This window comes from Schistocerca piceifrons, chromosome 1 (assembly GCF_021461385.2).
Source record: "Schistocerca piceifrons isolate TAMUIC-IGC-003096 chromosome 1, iqSchPice1.1, whole genome shotgun sequence".
Taxonomy (NCBI): Eukaryota; Metazoa; Arthropoda; class Insecta; order Orthoptera; family Acrididae; genus Schistocerca; species Schistocerca piceifrons.
In genome coordinates this window covers 185,680,230-185,697,402 of record NC_060138.1, presented here as the reverse complement: position 1 = coordinate 185,697,402, position 17,173 = coordinate 185,680,230, and the positions used below count along the sequence as shown (strand labels likewise).

The following is a 17,173-nucleotide window of genomic DNA, read 5'->3' as shown; positions in this document are numbered from 1 at the left end:
GCAGATGCTGAAGCATCTCTCCAGGGACTGCCAGAGACACATCCTCACCATCTTTAACCGCATTTGGAGCGAAGGCGTGTTCCCGTCGCAATGGCGAGAGGGTCTTATTGTCCCCATATTGAAGCCCGGTGCGGACCCACTGGCGATGGACAGCTATCGTCCCATTACCCTCACCAACGTTTTGTGCAAATTGCTCGAACGTATGGTGGGGCGGCGTTTGTGTTGGGTCCTTGAGTCGCGCGGTCTCCTCGCTCCATGCCAGGGTGGCTTCCGTCGGGGCCGGTCTGCAGTGGACAATTTGGTGCGGCTGGAATCCGCTGTCCGTATGGCTTTTGCCCGACGTCAGCATCTCGTTGCTGTGTTTTTCGATCTGCGGAAGGCGTATGACACCACATGGAGGCATCACATCCTCGCCACATTGCATGCGTGGGGTCTTCGTGGTCGGCTCCCGGCTTTTCTTCAAAGCTTTTTATTGCGCCGCTCTTTCTGGGTGCAAGTCGGTGCCACCTCTAGTTCCTCTTACATACAGGAAAATGGGGTCCCGCAGGGCTCGGTGTTGAGCGTCTCCTTATTTTTAGTGGCCATTAATGGTCTGGCTGCAGCCGTGGGGTCGTCGGTGTCTCCTTCTTTGTATGCCGACGACTTCTGCATCTCATTTAGCTCCACGACTACGGGAGTCGCCGAACGCAGGTTGCAAGTCGCCGTTCGCAAGGCAGCATCCTGGGCTCTGGCTCATGGTTTTCAGTTCTCTGCTGCCAAGACTCGGCTTATGCACTTCTGCAGGCGTCGGACGGTCCACCCTCATCCTGACCTTTACCTCGACGGCCACCTGCTTGAAGTGGTGGACACTTGCCGCTTCTTGGGACTCGTGTTTGATGCCCGGCTCACATGGGTTCCTCATGTTACTCAGCTGAAGCAAAAATGCTGGCGGCACCTCAACGCCCTCCGCTGCCTTAGCCACACGTCTTGGGGTGCAGATCGCTGCACCCTACTGCAATTGTACAGAGCCCTTGTGCAGTCCCGGCTTGATTATGGGAGCCTGGCCTATGGGTCTGCGTCACCCTCAGTGTTGAAGTTGTTAGACCCCATACATCACTGTGGGGTTCGGCTTGCAACTGGCGCTTTTCGCACCAGCCCCGTGGATAGTCTACTGGTGGAGGCCGGGGTTCCCCCGCTGCGGATTCGCCGCCATCGTCTGCTCGCCGACTATGCTGTCCACGTACATTGCTCGCCAGGCCATCCCAATCGTCGCCTGCTTTTCCCTGCCTTGGTCCACCACCTGCCCGAACGGCGACCTCGGTCTGGGCTTTCTGTAGCTGTCCGTGTCCAGTCCCTGCTGTCAGAACTGGGGTCATTCCCTCTACTGCCTCCCTTCCGGGTCCATACACCTACGCCTCCCTGGTGTTTGTCCCGGCCGTCCGTCCATCTGGATTTGGCACAGGGACCTAAGGACTCGGTTCCGCCTGTGGCCCTCCGTCGCCGTTTTCTTGCGCTCCTCGACTCATTTCCGGGCTGTGAGCCTGTCTACACTGATGGTTCCCTGGTTGATGGTCGCACTGCCTACACTTTTGCTCACGCTGCCCATGTTGAGCAACGCTCCTTGCCGGCTGGCTGCAGTATTTTTACTGCAGAGCTAGTGGCCATCTTGCGAGCTCTTGAGCATATGCGTTCCTGCTCAGATGCGTCCGTCGTCATCTGCAGTGACTCCCTGAGCAGCCTCCAGGCCATCGACCGCTGCTATCCCTCTTCTCCTCTGGTGTCCTCTATTCGGGAGTCTGTTTCCACCATTACCCACTCTGGTCGTTCGGTGGTTTTTGTTTGGACGCCAGGTCACGTTGGCATCCCAGGGAACGAACGTGTAGACAGGCTGGCCAAAGGGGCGATCGACGCCCCGGCTTTGGAGATCGGCCTTACGGCTCGCGACCAGCAGCTGGTGTTGCGCCGTAAGCTGATTGGGATGTGGGCTGCTGAGTGGCGTGGCATGACAGCCCCGAATAAACTACGGGCTGTCAAGGCGACGACTGATGTGTGGCGTTCCTCCCTGCGGGCTTCTCGCAGGGACTCAGTCGTCCTGTGTCGGCTGCGCATCGGCCATACATACCTGACGCACGGCCATCTGTTGCGTCAGGAGGATCCCCCCTTGTGTCGGTGTGGGTCCCGGCTCACGGTCGGCCACATTTTGCTGGAGTGTCCTCGACTGCGCACACTCCGGCAATCTTTTAATCTCCCGGGCACTTTGGCTTTGGTTTTATCCGACGATGCCTCCATGGCTGATGACGTTTTAAATTTTATCCGTGGTAGTCCGTTTTATGGTTCGATTTAGGGAGGTCCTGCACCTTTCCCTTTCTGTGTCTTTTGTCCTTGTGTCTGTTGCTGTTCTGGTGTGCCGTGAGATGGTTGACTCTTTCCCTTTTTTTTCTCGTGGTCAGTCGACCAGTCTCCGGCCATCCTCCTTTCTTCTGTTTCTTTCTGTCTGGTGCTCCTCTGTCCTGTTCTTGTCTGTAGTGTTTCTTGCTGCGTTTGTGTTCTTTTAGCGCCTGGGGGGACGTCTCCTCCCCCTTTGGTTTTTATCTGCTCCGTAGATTTTCGGCTCACCTGATTTTGGAATGGGGGACTGATGACCTTCGCTGTTTAGTCCCCCTTAAACATCCAACAACCACCACCACCACCATTGTATGTTGTAACTACCACACCCTGTATCTGAAGATGGCAGTATGCATTGCCAAAATTAGCAATCTAGTAATTGTGGTAAAATGGTGATCTTGGTAAATAAATTGGTTTTCATAAGAAGACTACAATGCTAAAATATTTCTGTTGAGCCATTCAAATTAATGACATTCATTGGACTGGCTTTGTTCAGGTTTTTCTGCCTATGTTTTAAGCCAGTTAATGACTGCATTCAGGCATTCATTACTGGCTACACAATGCCATCATACATTTCAGACTTTTTGTGTTTCAAATAAGGTACACATTTGTAACTTCTGGTTCAGTGTCCTTTAATGTGGTAATTAATTAGCTCATATATGTATTCACTAACTGACCTTTCAGTTCCCTCCATGTTAGCTGTAAATTGATGTTTGTCGTTATTTAAGTATTATTGCCATTGAGTGTACAATTCACTCCACACAGTTTATATGCTCTCAATTGTTCTACAAAAGTCAGTGAGGCCTCTTTCAATATTTTGTGTTAAGGCCTAATTAATTTCTTTGATTTCCAGTTACTGAGCATGCTTTTTACTTCTAAGTGGTGTCATTTCATTGAAGTTTGCATCTCCATTAAATCTCTTTCAATTCAGGTTCTAAGTGCTCCTTTAATCTTGTTCCTTTCTTTTCAATTGTAAGAAATTGGGCTTGCCTTTCTATGTGTGTGTAGTAGTATGAGGGGGGGGGGGGGGGGGGGGGGGAAGACAGCAATTCAAATCCCCATCTGCCTATCCAGCAACCAGATAAGTCCCATTATGGCATTTGTGAAATACTTAAAGACTGTACCTTCTACATAACCTTTACTATTGTTAAAAGGTTAACAGAAATCTTGGTTTACCCAACTTACAGGAGATACATGTAGGATGGTTTTTTTTCTTTAAAAGGAAACAGCCAATTTTCTTCCTCATCATTCCTAAATCTGAGCTTGTACTCACTAATGATGTAATTTCCATTGAGACACTAAACCCTAATCCTTCTTCTCTCTTTTTGCCTCTTTCTTCATCCTGTAGCAACACTATATTTTACATCATCAAGGATCACCATACCCAAAAGAATTCTGATGATAACTTATTTGGTTAAAGGTAACACAGTGGAGTGTGTTTGGGGGAAGGGGGGGGGCTGATTTTGTGTACTGCAGCATCTGTAAATCTTCTACTATTCTCTACAGCACTACCTGCAACTGATTATGTGGTAAACACACTACAGGTTATTGGCATCAAGATGCTTAATGTCATGCTGTAGATTTGGTGACATAGTTATTATGAAGATTGTTTTGGAAGGCATCAGAATACTCACATCTACCTTACTGATGGAATGTAAGTTCATTTGGTTTTGACTTCTTACCACATGTAAAGTAATCTTCGTGTTGCATATCTTCTCTTTTTTAGGATATACTCTGTCACTACTATCAACATTAAGTATTTCAGTAATGGAATTTATCATCCGCCATAAAATGGGAAGCAAGTCCACAGACTGTAATGTGCTTGTTCCTTGTACAACCTTGCCGTCACTTTCTTTATAAACTTATACATTTACATCCATACTCTGCAAACCACCCTGAGGTGCATGGCAAGGCGTATGCCCCATTGTACCAGTTATTAGGCTTTCTTCCCGTTCCATTCATGTATGGAGTGTGAGAAGAATGATTGTCTGAATGCCTCTGTGTAGGCAGTAATTATTCTAATCTTATCCTCATGATCTGTATGTTATCAATACATAAGGGGGTTGTAGTCTATCCCTAGAGTAATCATTTAAAGCCGATTCTTGAAACTTTGTTAACAGACATTCTCAGGATAGTTTACACCTGTCTTCAAGAGTCTGCCAGTTCAGTTCCTTCAGTGTCTCTGTGACACTCTCCTACAGATTAAACAAACCTTTGTCCATTCATGCTGCCCTTCTCTGTATACGTTCAATATCTCTTGTTAATGCTATCTAATAAGCGTGAATGATTTGTAAGCAATCTCTTTTGTAGACTGAATGCACTTCCCCAGTATCCTACCAATAAATTGAACTCTACCAACTGCTTTACCAACAGCCTAACCTATTTGATCATTCCATTTCATATTCCTACAAAGTGTTACACCCAGGTATTTGTATGAGTTTGTCATTTGAATATAGTCATAGGATAATACATTTTTTCATTTTGTGAAGTGCAAAAATCTTACATTTCTGAACATTTAGAGCAATATGCCAATCTTTGCACTGTGTAGAAATGTTATCAAGATCTGACTTAATATTTATGCTTCTCCTCTCAGATCGTACTTCGTTACAGATAACTGCATCATCTGCAAAAAGCCTGATTTTACTATTAGTATTGTCTGCTAGGTCATTAATATACAACATGAACAGCAAAGGTCCCAACATGCTTCCCTGGGGCACACCTGAAGTTACTTCTACATCTGACAGTCACTCGCCATCCAAGATAACATGCTGTGTCCTCCCTACCAAAAAATCCTGAGTCCAGTCACAAATTTCGCATGATACCCCATATGATCGTACTTTTGACAATAAGTGTAGGTGCAGTACTGAGCCAATGCTTTTCAGAAATCAAGGAATGCTGCATCTACCTGGTTGCGTTGATCCAAAGCTTTCAGTATATCATCTGAGAAATGGGTGAGATGGGTTTCACATGGTTGACGTTTTCGAAATTCGTGCAAGTTGGCACTGATGCATCATTCTGTTCAAGAAGACTGATAATGTTTGAGCTCAGAATATGTTCTAAGATTTTACAACAAATCAATGTCAAAGGTAGTTAGAAGAAGGGCTAACCCAGCCGCAAACTCAGTATAGAATTTGACAGGGATTCTATCGGGGCCGGGAGTTTGTTCAGTTTTAATGACTTCAGCTGTTTCTCAACCCCACTGACACTAATATTTATTTCAGTAATGAAGATCAAATTGGGGCAAGTCTCCTGGGTTTTCCTTTGTAAAGGAACATTTGAAAATAGAGTAAAGTGTTTCAGCTTTTGCTTTGCTACTCTCAATTCCAGTTCCTGTCTCATTTGCTATGGACTGGACATTAACTTCGATGCCACCAACAGCCTTTACATACAACCAGAATAATTTCTTTGATTTTGTGAAATGTTATTTGACAATTTTCTGCTACGGTAGTCACTGAAAGTATCACACATTGCTCTCTTGATAGCCAAACTTGTTTCATTCAGCATTTCTGTATCTATAACCCTGCGCTTTGTCTTACACTTATTATTCAGTAATCTCTGTTTCTTTAGAAGTTTCTTTACAGTGACTCTATACCATAGAGGTCCCCTCCCATTATGAGCTGTTCTACTAGGTACATATCTATCCACTGTGTGGTCAACTATTCTCTTAAACTTGAGCCAGAGTTCCTCTACATGCTCCTGAACTGTGCTGAAAGTTTCAAGTTCCTCATTGAGATATGACACTACTGATTTTTCATCTAGGTTACTGAACGTACATATCTTTCTGCATATTTTAGATGTCCTTTGCACTTTGGTAATCATTGTTGCCATAACTTCATCATGGTCACTAATACCAGTTTCAATGTGGACATCCTCAAAGACATCAGGTCTATTTGTTGCCATTATATATATGTTTTTAAGAAATTCAAATAGATTAACTTCCAGGCTTTCAAAAAACTATGACCTAGAGAGCACCATATTAAAAGAGTATATGTTCAGAATATCATTAAAAGGTGTGGCCTAAAAATTCACGGTTCAACATTTCTCAATAAATTTACTTCAAGGTATTCAACATGAATTATTTTGGTTCAAAATATTTGACATGAGCTACTTGCATGCCCTCTCTTTGTCAATTTGATAACTGTAATGACACTGTGATATTTGTTTTAACATTTTTTCAAGAAAACTTCAACAAATGTTTATTGATTATGAATGAAAACACTCACAGCACTGTGTAATGGTCCACAATATTTATTATTTATTTTACAAACTTTTTTTCCAGGTACACCATCATCAGATTTAAAGATAAATATGTGCGGTGGTGAAATTTTTGTCAGATCAAAGATTCTAAACTAGTGCATCTACAGAGTATCTCAGTTTCCAAACATGAATGGCAATTGTTGATATTTGCTTTAGGACTAAAATTAGAGAATTATTTAACTTAGATAAAATGTATGACACATTAACTGATTAACTATATAACAAATTACAACAGTGTACATCTACATACTGTGCAAGCCACTGTACGGTGCATGGCAGAGGGTACCATATACCACTACCAGTCATTCCTTTCCTGTTTCACTTATAAAGAGAATTGTATATTATCTTCATGGTTCTTACACAAAATGTATATTGGTGGCAGTATAATCATTCTTTAGTCAGCCTCAAATGCCAGTTCTCTAAATTTCTTCAATAATACTTCACAAAAGATTGTTGTCTTCCCTCCAGGTATTCCAATTTAAGTTCATGAAGCATCTTCGCAATACTTGCATACTGATTGAACCTTGAACCTACCAGTAACAAATCTAGCAGCATGCCTCTAAAATACTTTGATGTCTTCCTTCAATCTGAGCTTGTGAAGATCCCAAACACTTGAACAGTACTCACGAATGTATCACACTAGTGTTCTATACACCTTCTCCTTTATGAATGAACTACAATTTCCCAAAATTCTCCTAATAAAGCTAAGTCAACCATTTGACTTCCCTACTATCAACCTGATGTGCTCATTTCATTGCACATCACTTTGCAAAGTTACACCTAGATATTTAATCGATGTGACTGTGGCACGCAGCATCCTACTAATGCTGCATTCAAATGTTGCAGGATTGTTTTTCCTATTCATCTGCATTTACTTACATTTTTCTACATTTAGAGCAAGCTGCCATTCATCATACCAACAAAAAAGTCTCTCTTCTTAGTCATCCTGTGTGCTCTTACAGTCACTCAATGGTGATACTTTCTTGTACACCACAGTGTCATCAGCAAAAATGAATTGCTCTCACCCCATGCATCAGATAATTTATGTATAAAGAGAATAAGAGTGGTCCCATCAAACTTTCCTGGGGCACTCCTGATGATACACTTGTCTGATGCATGCTCACCATTGAGACAATGTACTGTGTTCTATTGCTGAAAAAGTCTTCTGAAAAGAAAAGAAATGAACAATAAATTTTGGTGACATGCTCTAGGGGAGTGCCTGAACTAAATAATAATCCTGTCTGTAACAGGTCCTTATTACAGATATATAAGGTACACTAGTTAGATTAAGCATGTACAAGAAGCAGCAGTGATTATACAAAATAAAAATTTGTAACAGATCAGTTGAAATTATAGTAACTGAAATAATGGAAAAAAATGTGGCATGTGAGCAAGTATGGTAATTTACAACATGGCCTGAATTGGATTATGAGTAACATTTGACAAGTAAGTGACAAGTAAGGGAACTATGTTTGGTCATTCAGTACTAAGCTTGGGCAAATGGACATATGTTTATTAATATCCATTATTCAAAGTAGTTCATCTTCCTCCATTTATGGATTTTAAGTCTTCAAGTGGCACCTTGTAATTATAGCCCTCTTTAGGCTGGTGGTTTGAAAAAGTAGAGTCTCCTTTACTAAGTTTCCATCTTCTGTGGTGTTCTTTCAAGTGGGCGCCTGCTGCTCAGCCAGACTGGCCTATATAGGATATGCCACAACTACAAGTGATTTGGTATATTCCACTCTTTTCCAAAGCTGAAGTGGTGTACGTACCATTGGGCAAAAAGCCCTATTGGACATATTTTGCCCAGTGGTAAAGACACCACTTCAGCGTGGGAAAGGAGTGGAATACACAGAACCATTTGTAACAGTGGCAAATTCTATATGAGTGAGTTGGGCAGGGCAATATGCACTTGCTTGAAAGAATACTAACAGGTTGGATAATTAGGAAAGGAGACTAATTTTTCAAACCCCCTGCTTAAAGAAGGCTATAGTTACAAGATGCAAACTGAAGTTTTACATCAAATCCATATAGGGAGCAAGATGAACTACATTGAAATGATGTAAATTAATAAACGTATGTCCATTTGCATAAGCTTTGTACTGAATGGCCAGACACAGTTCCTTTACTTATTACTTCTAACTACAAGTACTATTCATAATCCTATCCAGGCCATGTTTTAAATTACCCTTCTTACTCACATGAACAATTGTTGCTGTTATTTCAGTTACTATAATTTCAGTTGACCATTTACAAATTTTTATTTTGTGTAGTCACAGTTGGTTTGCTTTCCTGCTTAATCTCACTAGTGTATCTTATCTCTTTGTAACAGGACCTACTAAACACAGTCCATTAGAACATGTCACCAAAATTTATTGTTCAATTTATTTTCTTCTTAGAACAATTGTTGTAATTTGTTATATAGTTCATAAGTTAGTCTGTCACATTTTTATCTAATCATATTTTCACTGAAATTATTCTGCCTATTTCAGTCCTAAATCAAATATCAGAAATTATCAGCTTTAGAAACCAAGATATTCTGTAGAAGCACTATTTTAAAATTTTTGACCCTACATGAATTTCACTGCCACACACATTTATCTTTGAACTTGGCATTGACGTAAAAGCTGAAGATTTGTTTGTTTAGTAAATAATAAGTGTTATAGAATATTACACAGAGCTGTGTGTGTTTTCATTTATAATACGTAAGATATTTTACCAATAACCAATGAAAAAGTCAGTCAGTGCATTTGCTTGTGAGCATTACTGATTATTTTCTGATGCTGAGATGTACTGAATTTTTGCATAATTTATACGATTTCACATTTGGAAATATGAAGTAGTAATGATTATGTTCCAGGCAGGTGTGGGAGCAGGTACATGAGTGGGCACTGCGTGGGCCTGCGTGGTGGCTGAGACTAGCATGGCTGTTGTCCGTGTCCATGCACCGTCTCATTGTTAATCGGGTTTCAACTAGACTGCACATCACTCTCAACCAGGTGTGCAGGTGCCACACATGTGATACAAAGGGTGCATTAAGTTAATCCACACCTGTGTTCATTTGAACAAAATATTTCATTCATTCTAGATACTGTTTTTCATCACTATGGAGAAGGCAATGTGTCCAAATCAGAGATGCGTCAGTTTGTATTTGTTGCTGTTTTATTCAGTGCTGTTGTATCTTCATCAATCTCTCAAGGTGAGTTGATGCTGTCTTATAGCTAATATGTGACAATTTTGAGAAATGTCCAGTCTAAATTTAGAACACATGACTATTTTCATAATTTGGACAATATGTTTGTCATGTACGAAGCGTGTTTTTTAAGTAAGTACCGTTTTGAAATTAAAAACAGATGTGCTAAGATATCTCAATAATCTTATTTTTACATGAAAGCCTGTACCTTAATCTACTTTTCTACATAATTTCTGTCAATATTGAGGCACTTGTCATAACGTTGTACCAGTTTTTGAATATCCTCCTCATAGAAGTCTGCTGCCTGACTTGTTAACCACTGCATCACCACTGTTTTGACTTCGTCATGAAGATGCTGACCGCCCAGGTGTTTCTTCAAGCCCAGGAATAGATGTTAGTCACTGGGTGCAAGATCAGGGATGTACAGAGGATGATCTAGAATTTCCCATCGAAAAGATGTGATGAGATCTTTGGTCTGATTCGCCACATGTGGACGGGCATTGTCTTGCAGCAAAATGATGCCCTTGCCCAACTTGCCATGTCTTTTGTTCTGAATTGAAAACAGTGTCTTATAGTAAGCTGCTGCATTGATTGTCTCATTATGAGGCATAAATTCCACAAGCAATACTCCTTTTCTGTCCCAAAAAACTGTGCACATGATTTTCCATGCAGAAATTGTTTGCTTAAACTTCAATTTTCTGGGTGAATCTGAAAGCCACCATTCCATGGACTGTTGCTTTGATTCTGGTGTTATATAGGCCACCCATGTTTCATCTTGAAGAAACACCTGGGCGGTCAGCCTCTTCAAGACGATCACGAAGTCAAAACAGTAGTGATGCAGTGGTTAACAAGTCAGGCAGCAGACTTCTATGAGGAGGGTATTCAAAAACTGGTACAATGTTATGACAAGGGCCTCAATATTGATGGAAATTATGTAGAAAAGTAGATTAAGGTACAGGCTTTCATGTAAAAATAATATTATTGAGATATCTTAGCACACCTTTTTTTAATTTCAAAATGGTACTTACTTAAAAAACATGCCTCGTAGTACTCACACTATTTCAAAATTGAAGACCATTTTCACAAAACCTGCTTTATGCGGTTCTTTTAAATTGCTTTGTTTTCTTAACACATGCTGTTCAGCTTCCTCTACAAACCTATCCAGCCGGCTTTAGCAAAACTTGCTTTATTCCACCTTATAGAACAGAGAATACAGCCTGTTTTTGGAAAATTTTCTTCATGTTTATCTAGGGGTAATTTCAAAGCTTGCTTTATGCTACTTAGTTTAATAAAGACATTCGAGGTATTGCTGGGTTTCCTCATAATTTGTTTAATGTGTGATAGGTGTCACAGCATGTAGTTATATGACTGTGTTATGGCCCTCCTGGAATAACTATTTCACTTGGCAGTAGATGGCAGTGTGTATTACTGTGCATGCCAACTAAGCTGAGAGTCAGCACAGTGGCTGATGGGAGCTCACATTAGCCACAATGGAAGTTCCCATTGACTACCGCACTGGTGTCTATTTAGTTCGTGCGAGCAGTATTAAATTAAGTTTGTTGATGATAGCTGTTATATGATTTGGGTGCCAGTTTCCACCATTTTGTGTAAGTTGAGTGTAGAAGACTACACTTGTGTTAAATAGTGAATATGGAAGCTGGTGGTGAATATAATATTCCTGTGATTGAAACACATGGTGGGCATAAAAGAAGAGAAACAGAGCAGTCAAACATCTCCAAACCAAAATCATCTTGATATTCAAAGCAAAATGCTGCACCTGACATTGGCTGTTGGCATTGTGAAAGGAGTGAGGCAAGCATCTGTGGAGAGAAAGACTGTCTTGCAGGCAAATTATCTTAAGCTGACTTATCATATTTCAATATTATATATTCTTCAATATTATATGTTCTTCGGGAGACAAGAGCAAGTAAGATGCATTCCTTTTGTCAAACATTTTACATGGGCAGCTCAGCACCAGCTAGATATGTGTAGATCCCACTGAGGCTAAGGCTTCTAACTCAGTGTCAACAAGCATATAATAATACTTCAAAATGGATCCAAAGTAGCAGTTTGTGTTGCTACATTTCAAAAAATAACATGTGTATTGTGGGATCACTTAGCTCGGATTGCTCAGCACTATCAAGAACTGCACAACAGGAATGAAAAGGTGGCTCAAGAACAACACAGGCCAACATAGTTATGATGCAAGAAGTGAAAGAGCACATTTTGACATGTAAGTGTAGAGAGTGTCATTAGAGCAGAGGGAAAATGAGTAGGTCATATTTGCCCCAACATTAAATGTAAATATGATATGGGAAAATTTTTATGAAGAACAAAGACAAATGGGCAAAAAAGGCTGTAGTGTGTCAAAATTTAAGACACTGTCTTTTATGAATTTTAATCTTCGCTTCAGTAACCCTCACAGTAACACCAGCTCAACATGCAAGGAGCTCCAACTGAAAATAAAGAACGCAAAAACTGAAGAATTCCAGGAAATGTGTAAAACTAACCTGGACATGTGTAATGCTCATGCAAAGTAGTTCCACACATCATGAACAAATACTCTGAAGATGCTGTAAAAACTGTCTTTGACATGCAATGGAATGAACCTCTGTCAAACCTTTCTATTGGAGAAGTCTTTTCTACATGACATGTATGATTCTATAACCTGACTGTGGTGATACATGAACCAAAATGAGGTACTGAAGACGTTTTTCAGTACACATGATGTGAAGTAGAAACTGGAAGTGGTGCAAATGAAGTCACATCTGCACTACAGCATTTTCTGCTATATTTTTTGGAAGAGAGGTCTAGAGATATTGGTAAGAGAGGATTGAAACTTGAACTTCTTTCAGCCTCAAGCAACAGCCAGAACAAGAATTCTGTATGCTGGCTCATTTTATGGAATGTACTACAGTGTTCTCTGAATTTACCCTCTAGTTTTCTATTCATGGACACAGTTTTATGCCACGGGATCATGTATTCAATAGAATTGAGAAGGAATATCAGAAGGAAGAAGAGATCATATCATCTTGTGAATACAGGAATATTCTAGTGAGGTTTGGAAAGGTGCTGGTGTGGAGAAGACTGGTTTTCCTATGACTTCAAATGGATTTCTAAATAAATATTGGAATCCACCTTGCCTTTCTAAATGATGGATGTACGAGCAAAAACTAACAGATGAATCCCTGGTAAGATTCAATATGCTGTTAAAACAAAGTATTTCTCTGGATCAGAAGTATGTTGTTATGTTTTGAAGAAGGATGTTCCTTCATTGAAAACCATGAAATGTGCTGCTATTATTCCCAATATTAATCATATGGGTGTTTGCAAGTGGTGAGGAATGTGAAGATTATGACAGCTCACATAGAATTCATGAGGATGAAGAGTCCCCTGAAGTTGTATAGAAGAGAAAGAAGAAATATTATTTTAAAAATTTAATGTAAAAAGCAGGCATTTAAAATTCTGGTGCTATAAATGCCTACAGATGTCAAGTATGCAGTTGCCCATAACACAGAATAAAATTACTAATACTTTGCCAAAAGAAAGCAGCACAAGATTCACTAATATCTCTCAATTTGGGCCCAGTTTATTTGATTTTAAATTTATGTAAATTGCAATGTGCTATACATCTTGATGGTGTTAGCAACATAATATGTAATTTTAACTTAAAAAAGTCTGTACCATTTGACAAAGAACATTGTTTCTTGAATACGTCCAATTGAACAGTAGTAGTAAAGTAAAACTTCAAAAAGCATGATCTTAAAACACCCTCCCACCTCACATTTACTTCCATATCTTGGGAATTTGTGGTCATTAGAGGTTAACAGAAGCATAAGTGGCAAAAAGCAATCAACATGATGGCCAATAATACCACTCTTGTTGCACACTTGTGGCCACCATTAGAAGTCTCGTAGATTTTGGGTTTTGAGGCAGTCATTGCAAGATGGTAATGCACATTGCTCACCAGAGTGGGGAAAGTGGAAGCCTCTCTTGAACTGATGGAATCCTGTGAATTGAAACTTGCTGGCAGATTAAAACTGTGTGCCGGACCGAGACTCGAACTCGGGACCTTTGCCTTTCGCGGGCAAGTGCTCTACCAACTGAGCTACCCAAGCATGACTCACGCCCCATCCTCACAGCTTTACTTCTGCCAATACCTCGTCTCCTACCTTCCAAACTTTACAGAAGCTCTCCTCCTCATTCTGGAAACATCCCCCAGGCTGTGGCTAAGCCATGTCTCTGCAATATCCTTTCTTTCGGGAGTGCTAGTTCTGCAAGGTTCACAGAAGAGCTTCTGTAAAGTTTGGAAGGTAGGAGACGAGGTAGTGGCAGTAGTAGAGCTGTGAGGATGGGGCATGAGTCGTGCTTGGGTAGCTCAGTTGGTAGAGCACTTGTCCATAAAAGGCAAAGGTCCCAAGTTCGAGTCTCGGTCCGGCACACAGTTTTAATCTGCCAGGAAGTTTCATATCAGCACACACTCCGCTGCAGAGTGAAAATCTCATTCTGGGTCCTGTGAATTGATTGAAAGGTCATAATTTAAGCTATGTCTGTAGGGTGGTGTAGTGAGCTGGAAGTTTGACTTGATATTGCAAAAGCTTGAGTGACTGGCTGCACTTGGCCAAGTGACTGATCAGTTAGTATTAATGCTTCATGCTGTGCATGTTCACTGGTAATGTGACAAATTATTATGTCCCTAATAAGGGAAATGGCACTGGACATTACTACACATTAAGTTGTACATATTACTTAATCTATGTGAGTCGCCAATCCAAACACCAAGTAATGTGACACAGTGGTAAGACACTGGACTGTCATTCAAGAGGTCAGCAGTTCAAATTTCCATTAGCCATCCATGGTTCTTCCTAAATCAGTTAAGGCCATGTTCAGTGGTGGTTCCTTTGAAAAGGACATGGCTGATGCCCTTCACCATCTTTCATCAATCTGAATTTGTGATACATCACTAATAAACTCGGCATTGACGGGATGTTACATACTAATCTTCCTTCCTTCCTTTCTACCTTATTACGCAAGCAGCATATGTTTGAAATTGCTTCTTCTGACATCAGTGAAACTTAAACTAATGACTGTAATAGCCTTCTAGTATTTTACACAAGTGATCAAATGGTGTATGACAACAGCTGCACTTCCAGCAACGAAAAATTATAGAGCAATTGAACCAGTTCTAGTTCTACCTATGCAAGAAAAAATGTGCACTGTTACTCCATATCAAGTAATCTGAAAGCAGAGAAGTGCTACTAGAGCTACTGGCAAACAAGCCGTACTAGCTGTTGTTCTCTGATAGTCTGCACTGATTTGAGCTTGCATTGTTGGAAGTCTGTTGTTTGCCATGGCACTCAATTATAGTCCAAATGTGAAGTCTGAGTAAGATCAAAATGAAGGGCCAGTATTGTGCACAGTATGATGGGCATACAGAGAGCAGCCTAATCATGAAGGCAAGAGTAATTTTAGTTGCCTGTGGTGACTACTTTTATTATGTCCAGAGCCAGCTATTTGTCACTTTGTCACAAAATGGGGTTGATGATACAAATTTGCATATTCTCACTTGTGGCACTAAACAGTAAGGCAAGCTCTGGATGTGCTGCATCATCCGCTCTATTGTTTAAGCAAGAAACTAAAATTTCTGCTTCTACAGAAGGTGATATTATGTTTGCTTCTAAAGTGTCATTCATTCAACTCTGTGAGTTTTCTTGCTGTGTCATTCATAGAATCTTTTACCTTGATTCACATGTATGTAATATTATGCTGCAATTAAAAGTATGGATGAGTGGACACATATTTTTATTTCTGTCTTAGTGATGTCTTATTTAATGTTGTGTAATCTTATATTGAGATAGATTTTTCCATTAGATGTGTTTAAGATTTTCTACCAATATGCTGACTCAAAATGCTATTTGAAATCTCAAACACAGTAAAAGATAGTTGCTTATTCTTTTCAGTAAAAAATGACTAGCCAATGCCTGTTATTATTTTTATAACTGCTTGTTGTTAAAAAGGGATAGGCTGATTCTTTTAAACATGTGTGTCTGTCAAAACAGGCACGGCACTGGGTGCAGCTCTCAAGTGATACAACTACAGCTGACTTGTTGCGACTTACAACAGCTTTCATTATGGCACGGCTTGCCAAAGGAGTTGCTTTGTCATTGGTGCTTGTGACATTTACAATGCATGTTGGTGACTTAGAACCAAGCTTCAGTTTTGTTCTTGTGACAGCCATGTACTTCTTGTTGACAGAATTCCCAGGTACAGTTCTCGGGCTGAAATGTATATATCATTTAAATTTAAGGCACAAGAATGAGACAATAATGTATTGCTAATTTCATATAAGGATTTTTAATTGGTTGTACTTGGTGGCACATTTAGAGCTCATTGTATAATAACCTAATTCCATCAAAAAATTACAATGAATAGTAGAATGTTTACAATTTGTGTTATTTTAAATTGTGTTCTATTTCATTTTCTATTCATGATAATGTATCTAACGTATTTCCTGAAGAAATGAACTTATCAGAACATTGTTTTGACTAATATGTAATGCCTCTTTACCTCCAGAAGAAAGAACATACAATCCCGAAAGTTAGGATTACTATTTTATACTTTGAAATGTTTCTGTCGGTAGTACTAGGAATTGTACCTATGTCTTATTGTAATTTTAATAAATTTCTTGACTGAATTTTCTTTTTTGATACAAATATACTAATATTTTCAGTAGTAAAATAAAAATTAAATGTATGCTCTCACACTCAGTGCAAGTAAGCTGTACTGCATGCTTTCAGCACTTCTCAGCAGGACACAGGAACACAGTTGTTAAATGTTAAATTTGTGGGAAATATTATGAGATTTTAAGACAGGCTCATATCCTTCCATCAGAGACGAAAGTTCCATCCATTGTGACATAGAAGTTTTTTGCTGATTCCTTTAATCGCTTTAGCTTAATTTTCAACTTGCTTTCCATTCAACTAACATGTCCACACCAAATCAGCATGTTTCTTTCTGCCCTGACTGAGAGAAGTAATTTATTTTACTTGTTTCCAACTACATAATTTTTGTTTTATAAGATTCAGTATTAAATTACATCCTATCCGTGGATCAGTTACAAACATGTTCAACTATTATCTTACACATATCTATATGCTGTTGTTTAAGTCAGAGGTGACTATGTCTCTGTTGGCAGTGAACATTATAATTCTCAAATGTTACATAAAAAAATAGCAGTCAGATAAGATAATTTTATTTAAGGACAAGAAAGGTAAAACAGATATATGATTTTGGGACCAGATGTTTCTCGTCCTGGTGAAAGAAGGGAAAGTATTGAAAACTATGGAGTTATTTAGAAAT

The 17,173-nt window shown here is 39.9% G+C and overlaps 1 protein-coding gene across 1 annotated transcript in view; it reads left to right on the top strand.

Moving 5' to 3' along the window:
- LOC124793304 overlaps nt 1-17,173 on the top strand; it is a 75,158-nt gene that overhangs the window by 44,983 nt on the left and 13,002 nt on the right. Inside the window, exons 4-6 of the mRNA XM_047258009.1 lie at nt 9,482-9,620; nt 9,710-9,820; nt 15,874-16,078. Of these exons, the coding sequence (XP_047113965.1) occupies nt 9,482-9,620; nt 9,710-9,820; nt 15,874-16,078 (455 nt within the window). The remainder of the gene's footprint in view (nt 1-9,481; nt 9,621-9,709; nt 9,821-15,873; nt 16,079-17,173) is intronic.